An 18,448-nucleotide genomic window follows, 5' to 3' on the forward strand; every position below is an offset into this window, starting at 1 on the left:
TTCTTCTCTCTAACAAGATAGGCAGCTCCAGTAGTCAGTTACAACTGGATGAGATAAGACTAACTCCAGACTGATTTGCTTTTCAGGACTTTATTGTAATGGTATGCAGCCATATAGCACTTTCTATCAAAGAATCTTGAAGCGTTCCATAAGTATTAATTCAACACCTCACAAGACGCAGGTGAACTCCATATTATTGTGTCTATTATATTTTTGCTGGAGGCACACTAAGTAGAAGTGTCTGGTTCTGGAATAGAAATTAAGTCTTGACTCCAATCGTCTGATTTAATCACTAGAATTACTCACTCCATGAAAACCCATCTGCCCACAGATCAACAGCAACTTTGTCACTGACTTCAGTAGAGCCATGATTTCATGAAGAGACAAAATTCTCCCTTAGTAATTTGCAACTAAACACTACTTTTTACATCCTGCATTAGTTATTATATCTTCACCAAGTTTCCTCCTAGAAACAGATGACTGAGTTCAACAGAGAAGCATAAATGTTTTAAAGATTTTAAGTATGCACACAATTGACCTGATACATTATAATAGCTCAGGCAATATGACAATATACTCCTCTGCTCTGTGCTGCTGTAATTCATGAGAGTCAGAGTTCTGACTTTGCAAATAGAATTGCAGACTTAATTTTCAGAAGTGACTTCCATTTTTACATTCACAATTTTGCAATCACCGTAGTTGTGAGAACAGTGATATGCATTAAGGTAATTGATTGTGCTTTGAAATCAAGTAATCAAATGAGCATCAATTAGGGCTGCAAATGTTTGAAGCCACAGAACTACAAAGCAAAATTATTTTTCCTTGTAAGCTTCCAGCAAAATACACTAAGCAAAACTCAGTCTTCTTTCTGGATCAGCCTCACACCAAATATTTAGTGAATATATTTAAGATTCATTTTGGACAGTAAATTAATTTAGTAACTGAGTGGTCTACATGTGGACTTTTTCTATTTCAATATCTCATTTTATACTTAACCAACTCCCACAAAAAGATTTGTACTTCCCATGTACCACAGTGCCTAGCTTCTTCCATCTGACCCACCAAATGGAGCTGGAACGTGAAGAGAGATCCAGGCTTCCTGTACAAAGCATGGAGGAAGGCAGGCTCTCAGGGCAGAATATAAATGAGCCAATGCACACATACTGCTGCCACTTACACCTAGTTTATGTGCACAATTTATGATTAACTTTCAGACCTGTGCTTCCACCAGGCTTCCTGGAAATGCCTTGCTCCTGTCAGGACTCTCGGCCTCCTATTCCATTTCTGCAGGAAGGTAGGTCAACACGCCTTTTCTCCAGCAAACTCGGATTTCTTCTCTTAAAAAAACTAACCTCAGTTCCTTCCAATATAGAGTCCTTACACAGATTCAACACTCTCCTCTGCATAAATAAGGAATAAAAAGGTATTCCAACTCCTGGTAAAAAGCTCTCTTTAACTGTTGTAGTGGGGTGTGGAAAGGCTAAAGCAATCATCCTGGCTGCAGAAACATCCCCTCACCCCATCCAGGAGCTGGCTGTTGCTGCGGCGCCGCAGCGGGACCCGGGGCTGGCACAGGACAAAGCCACTGCGGACACTGTGTGGTGTCCATGTGCTGAGCTGTGACGGGGTGCTCGGAGAATGCCTGCCAGATCAGGCTCTCAGGGGACTCACAGGAACATCCTTGCTTCCAGGGATAAACAGAGGATACCTTGTGAGCTGTTCAGACCTGTCAAAACAGACACTCCTGCATTTGCACACAAGTATGATGCTGGCTACAGAAATTTTAAGGGCACTCTAGAAACTACAGTGGTGTGAACTCCAACACCTGGGAAATTTTATTATTGAAAGATATCCCAGGACTACCACTTTGGATTAAAGCAGATAAATTCCAGCAATCTTTTCACTTCAGGTAACTGGAGCATATTGGTGAAATCATTTTTGCTTGGATTGTCATTATATGCAAAACTCCCTGAAGCTCAGGTAATCATTTAACATCCCAGATAAATATTAAAACAAAACAAAAAAACCCAACCCGACTATTTTTGAGGTCCAAGAAAAAGCAAAACAACTTTTCAAGATTGTTTGAGTACTCAACCTGAATCTGCAAATACCTACTACTGCAGACAAGGTTTGGTGCTTTACTGATTCTAGTGAAACTACCAGGAAAATCCCATCCCATAATAAGTGTTGGCAGCACCACATCCTGAAACTGTAAACTCCCAAGGCACAAATCTGTCTGTAAAACTCTTGGACATCTAAGATTCTATAAAAAGAATAATGCATTCAGCTTTATGCGATTTTCAGCTAAAAATCAGTCAATCCTTGTTTCTCTGCCCTCCCTCCACACAGTTACCACAAAAATTCTGTTCTGTTAAGGTAATATATATTTTTAATGCAAAATTTCAACAGGAACCATTTTTTATGGTCTACTAATAAACCCTTGAAAACAGGGATTTATAATGGAAACAGTGACGGACCCTTAACTACAGTGTATGAAACCATAATAAAAAGAATTAATGTAGTCAATTTGTACTACTGTTCTCAGAACAAAAAAAACCTCTATTTCAACTGCAATCCTTTCAACAGCTGATTGGCAAGCCTGTCCATTTCTAGTCTGCAGTGTTGTCAGTTGTCTTCAACATGATAATGAGCCTGTCACCATATTCAAATAGCCCTGTGACAGCATGTTTTGTGAGCATGACGTCCACTGCAAAGGGTCTGTCAAAAAGCACCTTTCAGAAAATGAAAAGAGAATGCTTTTCTGATGATAAATCTAATTTCTTCATAGCTAAAAGAGTGAGATTTTTCATCTGATTTTGTCAGTGTTGTGTTACATTTGTGTCTTCAGATAATCCTGCATTCTGACGCATAAAATTTTAACGTTATCTGTAAAGACAAAGTGAGAAATAATAATCTTTTTTGAGTTCACTTGAGGCTTTACATAAAACTGCAGTACTGCTGGCTTTCCATCAAATTAAAACTGGAGGGGGGAGGGAATGGCATGGAAGGGTAGCTTGCAACCAAAAGCAAATAAGGCTCCCAGTAAAGATCTCAAAAGTCTACACACACTAGGGTCTCCACTCTTCCCCAAACAGCCTATTAAAAACCTCCCTTGCTCTGTGTGGTCCTAGTTAAGTATGACCAGGTTGCATGAAATCCCCTGGCTTTGGGACCAAGGCGGAAGAATGCAGACACAGGCAGAGCTTCCAAGCACTGCTGCAGTTCCAGGAGTGTTGCTCCACATACTGTGTATTCCACCTTCGGCTGCCACTCCTGCTACTTGTCAGCTGGGGAAATTTTCACTGAGAGAAAAATTTGAATATTTTGACAACACAGATTCCTCTCCATGTGTCTAAGCATCTTCTATTAATATCAATGGGAAATATACAGGTACATTGAAATACAGCACTTTATTTCCCCTGTTGACAAAAGTTGCCCTTAATTTCACTTCACCTTTCAGGGTTCTTTTCACCAGTAGATGATTGAGGAGTTCACATGTAAAGGGAAGTGTTAAAAAGAGAAACGTAAAACCTCAAATGAACAAGCAATAAACCTTTTTCTCTTTCAACCACTGGGTGAGGAAGGGGTGGACACAGCTGGACTTTGAAGTCCCAGGCTGAATGACATATTAACCTCAGAGCAGAAGTTCCACTTCTAGCTGTGCCTCTAACACCACATGTGACTTTTACTAAGCAACTCTTGTTCTCTTTCTCTGGGGTTTAATATCGTAAAATGGGAGCATTGCTGTCTATACATCACAGATGTTCTCAAAAACATGAAAGAAATATTCTCTGAAAAAATGTTGACAAGCTCATGACAAATTCGCTGCAGAAAAATCATGCATGTTGCACTAGTCCAAGGTGTTTTAAATGTATTAAACAAGTTTGTTTCCTTAAATATGGGTGCAAACCAGCAAACTTGTAGCATTAGTATATACTAAACGTGAACTTCCCCTGCTAAGTACTGAACAGTATCAAAATTAAGTATTTTACTATTACTAGTACCCCATATTTTTCAGGCCACTAAGAACAGAAGGTTGACAATCACATAAGGCTACAGTCTAAATGCTGTAGCTGCAGGAATCTGGTGGGATTTATATGAGGTTAGGGGCAGACAGATACTACAGGTGTGAAGGCACAAATTATCTTTACCCCTTAGCCATCTTCAACGTTTGTCTTTGAAAGGACTTCTCTGCTTTTGTCTTCCAACCTCTGTTTTTTTCTTCTTCTGCTTACATAGATGAATAAATACTAATATTTATTCTGTCTATAATTCATGATAAAAATTATGAGTGAATAAGGAATTTGATTAAATCAGGTCTACCAAGCTGAAATAAGACAATTTTACTGACAGTCGATTTTTTTGTTTTGTTTTTGTTAATACAAGGAGATCTTAATATAGAGGATCTGTATTTTAGATTTGGAATATACAACATGGTATGCCACACTTGATCATGTAATTCAATACACCTGTAAATGAATAAACTGCAAAGGCAGGATTATTACAATTTTTTTAAAATGAAGGCACTAAACAACTAGGCACTATGCAGCTTTAGACAACACAAATGGACAATCGACATTAAACATGACTGATTTTTAAATTCTTCATTGCTCAGCTGGAGGGAAGTATTACAAGGCCAAAAAGCAGAGCTATGGACAGCTGGCTTTGTGTAGCACCAGTTCTCTGCCTCAATTTTCAAGCCATTCATTTCTTTGGTGGGGGGTGGGAAGGGAGGGGAAAAAAGAAAAAAAAAATCTAAACTAGGCCATACAAATGTACAAAGAAAGCTTGGGTCTCTAGGACTTTCATTGTCTCAGGGAGTCGTCACCACCCTGAACCCTCATTAAAGCTGAAGAGATGCGGGAGCGGCATTAAAATGAATGCAAACCATTTGCCGCAATCTTCTGCTCACACCATCTCCAAATGAAGGCAGGCATTGCATAATCCAGGCAGCCCAAGCTCCTGACAGGTGGATGATTTATGCTCATAGTCGGAAGAATCGGAGAGCCTGCAGAGGACACAGCGTGAGCAAGGTGGTGGCGAGACAGATGCTCTCAGTGGGCTTGCAGAGGCTGGCAGGCTCCAGCTAGCTCAGGTGCAACTTGAACACTTTAGTACTGAACTCATATTGCCTAGATTCCAGCACAGCAAGATACCATTTACAATATTATGTACAGTAGATACACTATCAAACCTATCTGTGTGCTGTTTATCTATGTGTGTGTAAACACAGACACACAAAATGCATACATTTCTTTTCTGTTTGCAGTTCAACTTACTGTGTTCACATACACTTTGCACGTGCACATTCTCCGTCGAAGAAGAAAGGGCAGATTAGGACAAATTCTGCATTGTTACAGCCACACAGCATAAGTGAAACCACCAGAGTTGAACAGATGTAAGTGGGGGAAGAATTTGGCTCTAGCTTTCAGAGAACAGGGACGGATCTGGGATACTGAAAATCCTTTCAGTTTTAAGAGTGTTCGAAAGCTAGAAAAGAAAATGACCAGAGGGAAAATCAAAACACCCACAGGTCCAAACACAGTGGGATATTCTCATCACTTACGATACCTATCTGTAAAGCACAGAAAATGCCACAATTACACTGTTCTGCAAAAAAAGCACACTATTACCCAAATATAATGTAAATGACCTCATGTCATCTACTTCAAAATTTCAATGACATTATTTCTACTGCCTTATTCAGAAGTATTTAAAAATTCCACCTAAAACTGCAACATCATTTCCAACCACATAATTCAGCTTCCTTTTCAAAAAGGAAGCAAAATGAGGGGTTGAGTTTTCACTTCTGTAAGCAAGAAACCGGTCTATTGAAATAATAAATAAATGAAAATACACACTTGCAAACAAGATCTTACACACATTTATGCCTCACCTCTATATGTTCCTTTCTTCTTTAATAGAAAAGGCAAAGCTAGGTCTAAATTACCCTATCTTAAGCATATCAACAAAATAAACAATTCACCTGTCTCATATCAGACCCTCCACATTTTCCAATGAAACCTGCCACTTAATTAAGTATGTAATTTTCAGGGGCAACGGAGGAGTTAAAGCATTCAAATGTGCACACTGCAGGTTATCTGGGTTGAATCTGGGACTTTGCTGACTCTCAGCTCCTTTCCACTTTAACAGATGGGGTCAGAGGTGAAACTGCAGACGAGAATTAAAGACACATACATCCCTTTAATCAGATAACACATTCAAAGACTTGCAAATTCCCAAGAAGCCACTTTACAGGCACGTGTCATGGGCTATTCCATAAAGGGGGAGGGAATGGTGAAGAGCAGGGAAAGAGGAGTTATTTCAGCTAACCAGCATTAAAAAAGGCAGGAAATTAGAGAAAATAAATGGGAATAAAAAGGGATGGGTTGCTAACATTCCAAATGCTTTCTCACTGCACACATCTCCCTAGAGAGGAACATCCATGTTGGAAGCCTTTATACTCTGCATTCAAATGTTTTTTTCTAACTTCATTAATCAGCTGTGTTTAAGAATACTTCCATAACAAGTGTTTTAATTGGAGATGAGCTGAAGCAACCTGCCAGCATGGATATCTCCAGTAATACATACCAGCATGCCCAGAAGGAAATAGAGTCATGCAGCCTGACTAGTCCTCACGAAACAGTGAGTCAGCTAACAAGAACCTCAAGAAATTAGTGATTCTCTCTCCCATCCAGCCAGAAAAAAACACTGCCTGGAGGATATGTGCTCACAGCAACTATTTTCTCATCAGCATTCTTCTGATACAACTGTGGTTTGGAAGAGGAAAATGAACAGAAAGTCATGAAAATGAGAGAAGATAAAAAGAGAAAAGAGAAGGATCTTATGTCATCCTGGCTACTCTGTGGCTTTGTTCTCCAATTACTGCATCCCTCTGCATCTCATGCAGGATCAAGCCATGGCCACGTGGCACACTCCAGCAGATGGAAGACCAGCAAAGGCTATGGCGGTGAACACCAGACTCAAGAGGTGTTCCAACTTCTTTCTGTCTGAAATACAGTCAGAGACTTGTACTTTGAGTCATGTTCTTGAGGGCTGTCAAGAAGGAAGGGCCTATTTAGCCCCTTATTATCTCATCCCAATTCTTCAACTGAGTTATAACTCAACAGAAACTTTCTAATACATCTTTGAGCAGGAATATATTTAAACTCGAGTTATAAAACAGATTGCTACTTTTTAAGGGAAATGTTCATTTTCCTTTATTTTGATATTTAGTGGCCTATTCTGTCTTCAAATTGGAAACCTGAGAACTTTCATTAGAGGTTTGACAGGGAGACCAGCAAGTGTCTTGGGACCTGAAAAATCAGTTCAGAGGAAGACCTCTCTTAACACTTCAGTAGTAACAGGCAGATGCCCTCAGTCTGGATCCAAAGTGTATTTATGCCATCTCTTAAGTCATCTTACCACAACTGATACCACTTCCTATCCAGAAATGCCATAGTTCTGGTGACTTAGAACAAGATGCTCTTCCCAAATGTTATCCACTGAAACGTGATACACAATGAAATCTCAGGTGCCCATTTCCAAAGCTTGGATTGAACTACAGAAAATATGAAAATGAGAGAGAGCACAGGAACTGCAGATGTTGGAGACCATTGTAAACACTATCTGGCAGACTGTCATGAAATGCCACATGTGGCTGTACAAGTGTGGAACAAATGATAGAAGACTGATCTGTTGATTGATTCAGATCAGAACAGAGGATGTGGCTCATCTCCAGTCAGCCACCCACAGGACACAGGACTGAAAGGGAGTATTAGAAAGAGACCGGGCGTTGGTGAAGTAATTTTTACATTGAGAACTAAAAACGACAAGAACAGCACTGTATGGACTAATGCTTGGCTTAAGATGGGAAGGAAAGGAGACAAAAGATGAGGACAATGATCTTGTACTGTTGTTTTTTCCTAGGATCTCTACGCGCTCAGCATGCAGTAAGTTACCAACATTCTCTCTTGCTAGTCAAGCAGTTTTGCTGATAAACATTTACAGCACACCACCAATTCTGTCACTAAGGGCACAGACTGGAATTAAGCCAATTAAGGGACAGTATCATGCAGACTTTGTTTTAGAAAGTATTTCAATTTTTCTAAATTAAGTATTTTAATAATTAACTGTTTTAACACGGACTGCAATAAGACCCCACGTAAGCAAGTTCTATGGAATGTTGATTTTTGGATCTGCTACACTGTAACTGTAAATCAGATTGACTTCTCATCTAGTACCTGATGGTCCTGAGACCTAAACCACATGCTTAAGAGAAAAATAGATACACATATTAACTTTGCTGGAACAATAAAGAGTAAAAAGGAAAATATTGATATTATTCAGTAAGTGTATATATTTAACATCGCTGTGTTTGACTTTCACCAGAATCATTTATCTAATAAAAGCCTATTGAAGCTTAAAATAAAGCTATGTTTTTCATTTATAAAGATAAATAGCTATATTAAGCGACTACCGTGAGCACAGACTCCCCTATAATTTCCCTTTTCTGTCATAAAAATACCTGAAGAAAAGAAAACAAAAAAGGAAGAAAACAAACAAACAAACAAACAAACACCACGGAAAAAGCTGATTAGATGAGATCTGTTCCTAGCATAGATAGTAAGCATGGCAAAATCTGACAAAGGGACAATTCATTGCAGATGATCACATTTATTTCAGAATTCAGGCTGCTGACCTTCAACCACAAAAGCCACATGACAAACACCAAATTAAATAATATTCCAACTTCATATTCCAGTGACTCGGTGAGTAGAACTGGCAAAGGCTCACCACTTGCAATAACTCCTCAGCCTCTAGAAGGGCAATGACTGGTCACAGAAGACTGTGGCTTAGTTACATTAATGTCTCAAAATCCACATTGAAAGTTAGAATTTTTTTTTGTTGTAGGACAGCAGAGATTTAGAAGTGTGAAATATTTGAGGGATAACACTAGATGAGGTCAGAGATAACAACTGCAGGTGGAAATTTTCCTGTTTCTCAACATACTTACATTGCTTTGACTGAGTGAAGAGGCCAAGAGAGTTCCTTAGCCTGCAAGCTTTTCAGTGCCAATCCATCGCAAGCAGCAGAAGGCTACCTGTACATGTGCCACATGGGTTCTAACTACCAGCACCTGGATCATTTCAGCCCTTCACCCCAAATAATTCTACCATACATTCTGTTGTTTCCACAGAGATTTTACACAGAAAGAGTCTTGGTGAGCAGATGTGAGTGCTGCCCAGGCAAGGGCTGAGTAAAATACAGAACAGCTGGCTCCAGGGTGGCACTTCAGAGATAAGGATATGCACTACCCTTAAACGCACCTCTGCTGGAGACGCTACACCTAGTCCACTCAAGGGATGTACAAGTATCTGCACAGTAGAAACAGAAAAAAAGAGAATAACAAAAATTACAGTAATGTTACTCTTTACAAAATGAGTCCTCATAAATACAGGGCAGGACACAGGTATAAGAATTCAAGTTCTCTGCATTGAATGGCAGTGCCACACTGATGTATGTGTTTATGGGTGGCAGAGATCGAGAATGAAAGGCAGCTACTTGTCTGTGAGATCATGGCAAAAGTCCGGCATCCTTCAGACTTGTTTCTATCGATCCTTATCACTTATACTGCCGTCACTATATTTCCAGTGCATAAGCAAATGTTCATAGGCGCTAAATCCAGTGAACAATTTTCGCAAAAAATGGAATATTTTCTAGAAAATTAGGAAAATACTGCTTCCTTATTTTGGGATCAGAAGAAGAAACATGACAAATGAGGATTGATGTGCGTGTAACCACCTCAGATTATGATGAGAAAATATTAGTACAAAGTGATTAATTTTTAATACTAATTTAAGTAGACTCATGAAACTGCAGAATCTACTCTTTCCAATTCTGAGCAAGTAATATGCAAGGTATGTGCACTAAGAAAATCATGGTAACATTTAATCCTCTTCGAAGTCTTTTAAACTCATTTTCAGTAACAAAAGCACAAAGTAACTTTAGGTTGAAAGTATTCTTTGTCTGACCCTGCAAACAACTGCTGTCACTGAATTCTCAGCAGTGATGACTGTGCCAGCAGACCCAACCTAACAGCTAATCTCAAGGAAGCTGCTGGTGAGTGAGCCAATAAACAGCTCTGACCTCAGATTTGCAAATGCTAACACAAAAACATCCCCACTTACAGACCTGTGTAAAGCCAAGAAATGAAAATAGTTCTCAAACTCAGACTTACAAACAATACTGCTTTCTCCACACCCACTTCACACCTCCTCTTTTATGGAAAGGGAGCATTTGTATAAACGGACAATGGTAAAACAAAATTTTATCTAGAAAGAGAAATTTTATTTAAAGACCGAGTCCAGTGAATTGCTGGGATATCTGTTTTAATCCCCAAAGTACTCAGACACAGAACACAAACCAGAGTGGTATAACACTGCAACATGAGCACTGTGAAAACTTCTCAGGAGGCTGACACTTGGTGGGAGCTAGAGGTGCTTTTGTGTGACTTGGGAAGAATATCCACATCCCCAATCTTTGCTTTTCCTGGGGTATTTTTCTAGTGGATGAACAGAAATGCTAGTTGCTTGAGCTGACTATAAACACTAACCTGAAGTTGAATAGTTTGTCCTTCTTCATCAGTTACAGAGAGTGGATAGTCATGAGCTGCATTTTAGGGCAGACAAATTGGGCTGTCAGTTCTAATGTGTGAACTGGGCTATCAGGTCACATTTTGGTTAGGAGCAAAGAAGCCTACTTATGAACATCAACAACACTTAGAGATTAGCTTCTATTGTTTCCAAGGAGATTTAACAGGTCCCAGTATATATTAATCCAAGCACATGCTGAATAAAAGAAAGAAAGAGAGTGCAAAGGCAAAGGGGGAAAGAAAACGGAGAAAGGAAGAAATAAAAGTGAAGGAAGGGGAAAAATAAAAGGGAGCAAGAAAAGAGGGGAATTGGTAAATGGGGAAGGAAGGGAAGAAAGGGGGAAAGGAAGGTACAGAAGACAAAAAGAAACAACTCCAAAAAATATCTACACTAGAAACCAAACTCCTTCATAACACATTGAAACATGGAAGAGAGCTGAGACATCAACAGAAGACACACTATGTTATCTCCTGATGTTATAACACAGGAGGTTTGTTTAATATCCTGCATTAATGGAGGAGCTCCTTAAGTGTACTATTACGATAGAGACCATAAGAAATATCACAGAGGTCACTGCTGCTCTATTAACTGTCATCCTGTACAGAAATATTTTCTTTGAATACCATTAATGCTTTCTCCTTTCCTTTGTTCTGATTTCTGAAGGCAGCAGAAACTAAAACTTAGTCCACAATAATTTCTGCTTATGTCTTGGCAGACTAACGCTATTAGACTTGTAGGAGAAATTTACCTTGGCAATGTCTGATGCACAGGTCTTTTCAAAAGAGATGTTGTTAGAAGGAATCCTATTAAGCAGGCTTTTTCACTACCCTCAAAACATAGGTGATAACACAATTTTAGTCATAAAGAAGATTGCTTAGTTTTATTTATTATTTTTGAGAATCCATTAATCTGCTCCTCTGCATATCACGCATCTCTTTACATAAGACTCAACTCAAGCTGCCTGTTCTCCTTGCTGTATTGGATTCATTTTCATAGACTGTCAAAGCCAGAAAGGATCAATATGATAATTTAATCCGATCTGCTGCTTAACACAAGCCAAAGATGTTCATACGGTAATCTTTCCATAATAAACTCAGTAATTTATGCTTTAAAATACACACACCTCTTTTTGAAAATGTATTCTTGTATTTGAATTAATGAAATCCCTCAAAGCATGAAGCAAAAATACTTTAGATACCCCCAATTTTAGCATGTTAAGAAAAAGTGTAACTCGTGTAATAATCTTCTGGTTCATTACATGACCATCTAAAACGTTCAAGCATTTTAAAAACTGTCAGTAATTGGTTTTATTCAGATCACAGCTGAAGAAAACCACTTAAAAGTCCAGGATTTCTTTACTCTAACTACTGCCTTACCATTTCCCTGGGGATGCTGATGTCTCTTTGAGCGTTTGTATGAATTCTCAAAAAACCCAAGCAAACTAATGAACGGGAAATGTTAAGGGCTACTCATCGAGCAGTGCAAGTACGACATGCAAACTGCACTGCTGTGATGGGAAGGGCTGCACATCAAGTCAGCACTGGCAGATGAAGAGCTCAGAGAGTTTCTGTTCATTTTTAGAGCCTGGAGGATGGCTCATGAACAAGCAACTGTGAAGAATCACAGACACAAAAAGGTATATTACTGATTTCCCCATAGCACGGATTGCTAAACCTGCCAAATGAGCAGCAATTTAACACAGCTCCAACAGCTTCCATTAATACTTGGTGACGATCTGGCCTCTCATTTGTAATAGCAGAACTAATTAAGCTAGAATTTTGTTACTCTGCCTATTCTAACTGGGTACCACGTGACTGATAATTTGTAAAGCCCATCCATTCCTAACGAAAATACAAACATAGTTACATGAAGCAACCAATGCCATTTTATTGTAGTGTACTTTACTTTTCATATAAACTTTGATTTTTTTTCCCACGTATCAGTCATTTAGGGACTAGACTTTCTGAAATAACAAGTAATGCAAATCAGCCACTGCACACAGTCCATAACAAATTCTGAAAACACCCAAATATCAGAAATGCAAGATACAGGGGAGATGTTCTGGTATCAACAGTCCTGTAAGAAATACAAACTAGTACTGCACAGAACTGCGAGGGCAAAACCAGGATACAGAATTCCAGATGGTCTAAGTGCTGCATTAGTGCCACTCAACAGACTCCCGTCCGAACTGTAGTTTTTAGCCTCCCTACCATACAGGGGTAGGTAAAACTGAGCCTAAGGCTTGGCCTCCATGGAGAAAACTAAAACATATGAAATAATGTCTTGTAAAAACAGTTATTCAAATGCTGTATCTAAAGCAAAAAGTAATTTTATTTTGGAATATTTACTCCTCCATTGGAATTATTTCACATGGGAAGCTCATTGGAGCAAGACCTGTCCTATAATAAACTTGGAATAATATCTTCTACCACAAACACATGCTAGTAAATAGTCCAAAAATATTATTAATAGGCATATAGTGCTAATTAAAGAGTAAATGTTAAATTCTACTCGGATGACCTAGCAATAAAAAAAAAAGTCAAATATCTATTTACAATTCCCCACTCCATCTTACGCCATTTTACATCCAATTTTTCTTCTTAGAAAAGAAAAAAAAAAATCAACCTTTTTTTCTCAGTCCAACTAGCTGTACAAAAAGGGAAATAGTCAAAATACCCAATCTTACACATGACCATAGATTTAACCTACCACCTGAAGCAAACTAACCACTGGCTTCCAAAGAGTTTGAAAGGCCAAACTTAAAAGACAGATTATAAATCAACAGAACTGAAAACTACTGAATGTCTTAAAAATGTTCATTTTTAAAAAGGGCAAATTGTTGTACATGTCTCCCTGTACCCTTTCAGCAATTGCAATATTATTTCAAGAAATCTCAAGGGATACATTTGAAAAGTTCTCCCTAGACTATACACGAATCTTTAATGTTGTTTCATCTGCTCTCATGAATCTGAGACAACCCACCAAAACATAAATACAGTTGAAGGAGCTGCATTTCAGTAGAAGAATCAATTGTCATGCTTGAAAATGTGATTTTTTTTGTAACGCTGACACACAAAATTAAATATAGAAAAATGTAAATTTTTTCTTTGAGTGCAATGTATTAGGCTTTGATGCCAATAACTCTTACCTACAAAAGCAAATGAAAACACAACACCCTTATATTTGTCCTGTACCTAAAAGCTCTTCAGCCTCTGCTGAATGCTACAGTATGAAGTATAACATACTCAAACCCCACCCATAGACCCAGACATGTTTTCAAGTAATAGTCTATGGAGTAAACCAAAGCAATGTGCTCCTCCAGATCAACCTGTACAAACTTCCTCCTGACACTCAACAGGAGACACAGCCAAGGCCCCAGTCCCACTCCAGCCCAGCCCAGCACTGCTGTAGCATTCCTTCTCTGTCTCCTGGCCCACGTCTTACAAACTATTAAGAATCTTGATCTAGCTGTTGCTGGTTAAGCCCCACCAATATCCATGAGAATATGAAAATCCCTACTCCACTACTCCATGTGACCAGAAATCCAATTCCCTCCCAGGATTTGACCCCAAAACACAGCCCCGCAACCCTCACACCCAGTCTCCCACAGAAACACTGGATGCTTGATGAAAAACACCATTATCTTGTCACATAAATGATTCAACATGCAGATGCCATAAAGGAAGACACTCTAAATTTGCTATAAGTGGTTTTTGGACCTTGCCCTAAAAGCCAAGCTGAAACTCAGAATGTTTTTCCAGGCACTGTGATTTCTATCATGAAATTTATATGGCAATTCACAAAATAATAATGTAGTAAAGTCCTTTCAAATGTGAAGGGAAGTACAATGTCTGATAATTGCTTCACTTTGGATTACACTTACAAACTGTTTGTTAAGGATAAATTTCTACAAGAAAACTCCCCACAAACAAGGTAAGATTTCTGGAGAAGATGCACCCTGGCAGATGCGCTGTTCTTGTAAGGAATGTGATGCTTCTCTCAAAGCTGCTTAAACTTGATTTTATTTCAGGTCTGCAAGTAAATTTTTTTTGTAAATAGATTTGGGCTGTCAATTTCCAGGCATGCTGTGCCATCAGCATGTAGAGACTGCTGTGACAAACGTGGAGGCTGCAGCAGCAAATTTTATTATAAACTGGTAATTGAATTGAACAGGTTTACATTTGAATAGATTTACTGCAGCACGACCTCTGACATGCTGCATGGAACTGAAATCCTTGCCTGTACATAAAGAAACACTTGAGATACAGGAAGAATAATTTCAGCTTATTTTAAGTCCATGCTAATCAATAAATTTTTACCACTTTACACATGAAAGAAGTCAGTATATTATCTTTCATGATTCTATACATAAAGGATGTAAAGGATCCAAACCAAAAAGTCCGACTTTTTCATAGGTAAAAACAATACCCAGCTCCAAAACCACCCTCCAACAAGAAGAAAAAGAAACCTTTACTACAAATACAGTCCTACAAATGTACTGAGAATCAGTATGGTTTAAAAAGTAGAAGTGGCATTTTATTTTTTTTCCCCCCCTTAGTCGCCACTTTTACATATGAAAGGCTCTTGTAAGTTGCTATACTAGGTGGTAGATGAACAAAACTATCTTTTCACAGCAATCAGTTATTTTGCCATTTTAAAACATTCAGAAAAAGGTATGTACTTTCAGAGAAGAAAATTTATGCAATTCTTACTAAGAAAATTTGTGGGAGTGATTTGAATCCATGGACAACGAACATTCAAAAAAAAAAGATTCACAATGTACATTTGTATTGTCTAACTAAATCATCTCAGTTAACGAAATTGTATGCAGAAACAGCAAATCTGCACAAATATTTGCTGAGATAATTACTTATTTGTAAAGGAGACACTTAACTTCTTGGACTCACAGAAGCTGCACACAACCTAGACTTTTTTAAAAATATATATTTTAATGCACAGTAGTGCCCTCAAAATTTAGAGGAAAAGGATTAAATCAATTCAGCTGCATGTGCTCTTGGTAGCATTGTTTTGTTTTCCAAGAAATTTCTCAATATATCTGTATATTAGGTTATTAGTGATACAGGGTCTTAACTTACTAAAAAAAGATGTTAAGAAGCACAGTCCCTTTCAAGAGCTGCCATACCCAGTCATCCCTTTGTTTTTACAGTTTATCTAAGTATCATAATTTCACTTTCAAGTAACTGCTCCTAGTGGTCAGTTATATGAAGATTTTGGCAAGTAAGGGCTCTTTCCATCACCACTGAAGAGAGGGTCAAATCCTGCCGTTCTTACTGAGGCAAAATCTCCACTGAATCTGACAGGAGTTTTGCTCAAGACTAAGGACAGCAGGATTTGGCTCATAGGATCATAGCATCTGCCAAAGCAGTTGCACAGAACAAGGTTTATTCTTAGTAAGTTTAATCCAATAAGAATATGTCTGTAGGTGCGTGATAGGCCTAATTTGCCCATCATCTCACCACTGGTCTATGCTGCTTCTTGGATTTTACCCTGATAGCTGCACACTTAACCTGTTTTACATTACCACCAAACCATTCACAAAAATCAGCCAGCTATTAAAGCTGAGTTTTCAAGCACTGACAAAGTAAATTGCGTAGGACTGTTTTGAAGTGGTTGCTTAACACAAAGTACTCTCCACTGGATACAACAGTTAAAGAACATTATGTTGATTTTATTTCAGATGTTTATCTAGTTCAGAAGTACATGGCATCATTCTTGGTGGTGAGGGTGCCCTAAAATAATAATGCATATAATGCACATGCACTTAGAAGTGTATTCTTGCATATACACTAACAGCAATGTAAGTGCAGAGCAGGCAACCAAGATTTGAGGAATCACCTCTTTGTGTAATAGATGAAGCAGGTTTCAAGTAAGACAGCACCATTTCTTGAGTACATTTTCTTACACTCAGTATCTTCAAAATGTAACTGATGAATTAAAACATTCAATATATACTTACATTGACGGGGAGAGGTTCTCAGACACTTTTAGGAGCAAAAAGAGAGGGCGTGGATTCTCCTCTTCTGCATGCCATAATCTGCTCCAGTGTAGTTACAGTAACCTCAGTACACACACACAGTACTTGTACTTGTTTAATTTAGAAGTAACCCTTTCATTTGTCCTGATGGAATGAAGACTGAATAAAAGCAGGGAAAAGAAGGTACAGTGTATGTTTTGGTTTTGTGCCAGAACTGGGACAGAGTAACAGCGGATAAGGAATGGAAGAGAGAAATCTTTAAGAATTCTGATGGTTATTTTATCAGTTACTTACTGAAGGAGATTGAATGCTGAGGTACACTTTGCTGTTGTACACAAGATGATGAACTCTATGTGAATAAACCATGATTCGATAGCTTAGAAGCAGATGTCAGAAAGAGCAAGTATATATGAAAACTGCCTTTGCAACAACTGATTAAAGCACTCACCAGTGTCTCTTCTTTCCTGATCACCCTACAATTGTAGCAAGTGTTTGCAGAGAGATACAGGTTGAGGCGTCAGTCTTACCTTCTTTCAGCATGCCAACTTTTAGACACTTCATGAAGCGGCAGGCTTGGCAGGACTTGCGTCTGCGCTTTGTGATTTCACATTCATTCGTTGCTGGGCAGCTGTACTCTATGTTACCTGTGATGGCACAGACAGGGGAAGAGGTGTTCAGAGTCACTGACCAACCAACACCACAGACACACAAAAGTGCTCATACAATTGCCAGTGGATTCCATTTTGGAATGTATCAAGACTAAGCAGTGCTACAGAAAGGAAATATCTTTTAAATAAAAAAAAAAAATTGCTAGGTTAAAAGAGGAAGTCTTTTTTGGTCTTTTTTTAAAATCTAGACCTCTATATGAAAGAAATACATACAAAATGACAATTAATGCTAGTCTGTAACTCACTCCAAATATGGGCCCTAGCAAAATCCTTCACATATGTTATTCCTGCTGATAGAAGAAAGATATTTTTTCATTTACGTTCTGTACCAAGCCACAGGCTCAGGCTCCTTCTCTGACCACTCTTCATGTCCCTTTTTAGTCAATTTCATTAGTCTCTCTTTGCCTAGAATAGAAAAGGAGGACTGCTTTACTGCATAATCAACTACAACTGCTACTATGGAATTTCATCCTTCTTTCTCCACCTCATCCTACTTCTTGCCACTACAGCTGGCTCAGAGCACCAGGCAGGGCTCACTGGGACTGTTAACAGAACGTGTTAATATCTAGCACGTTCTACAATTGCCAGGCTCCAGGACATCTCTTCCCTCTATATTTTAGACCCAGTTCTTGTACTAAGAGGCATCAGGAAGAGGATCATTCCTGCCAAGCTGTCAGAATAACAAAAACTGAAAGAGATGTTTGCCTTTGCCCCTGCTTTTCCCAGTTCCCCTCTTAAGGCCTACAACCAGCTTGATCCTGAAATGTGAGCTCTCCTGGGCAAACCAGTCTGTTTTTTTCTTTGTTGTTACTGCTTAATACATACGATTTCTCATCAAAAATAAGAAAATATAAGCTTGTAAATGAACAAGTAAAGTACAAAAGTAGTTTACTTTTTTTAAATCACATCTTTGGGTATCCAAGCCCAAATGGGAGAACATCTGTTCTCTTTTGCCCTAGTACCATTGCCCTTTTCATAAAACAGCTTAGCTCAGGTTATTCTTCTGCCCAGCCACGCATCCTATTGCCCATGACTACATCCAGTATGACAGACTTTGCAGCAGTTGGAAGTTACACTGAGAAACTGACTTTTAAATTAAGTATCCTCCTGATCAGTCTGTCACATCTTGC

At 38.6% G+C, this 18,448-nt stretch overlaps 1 protein-coding gene across 20 annotated transcripts in view; it reads right to left on the reverse strand.

Moving 5' to 3' along the window:
• ESRRG (estrogen related receptor gamma) overlaps positions 1-18,448 on the reverse strand; it is a 392,895-nt gene that overhangs the window by 93,845 nt on the left and 280,602 nt on the right. For all 20 annotated transcript variants that reach the window (XM_066316190.1, XM_066316200.1, XM_066316193.1 and 17 more), the window contains one exon: positions 17,178-17,294. In XM_066316190.1, the coding sequence (XP_066172287.1) occupies positions 17,178-17,294 (117 nt within the window). The remainder of the gene's footprint in view (positions 1-17,177; positions 17,295-18,448) is intronic.

The sequence above is a fragment of the Sylvia atricapilla genome, chromosome 3, assembly GCF_009819655.1.
Source record: "Sylvia atricapilla isolate bSylAtr1 chromosome 3, bSylAtr1.pri, whole genome shotgun sequence".
Lineage (NCBI taxonomy): Eukaryota > Metazoa > Chordata > Aves > Passeriformes > Sylviidae > Sylvia > Sylvia atricapilla.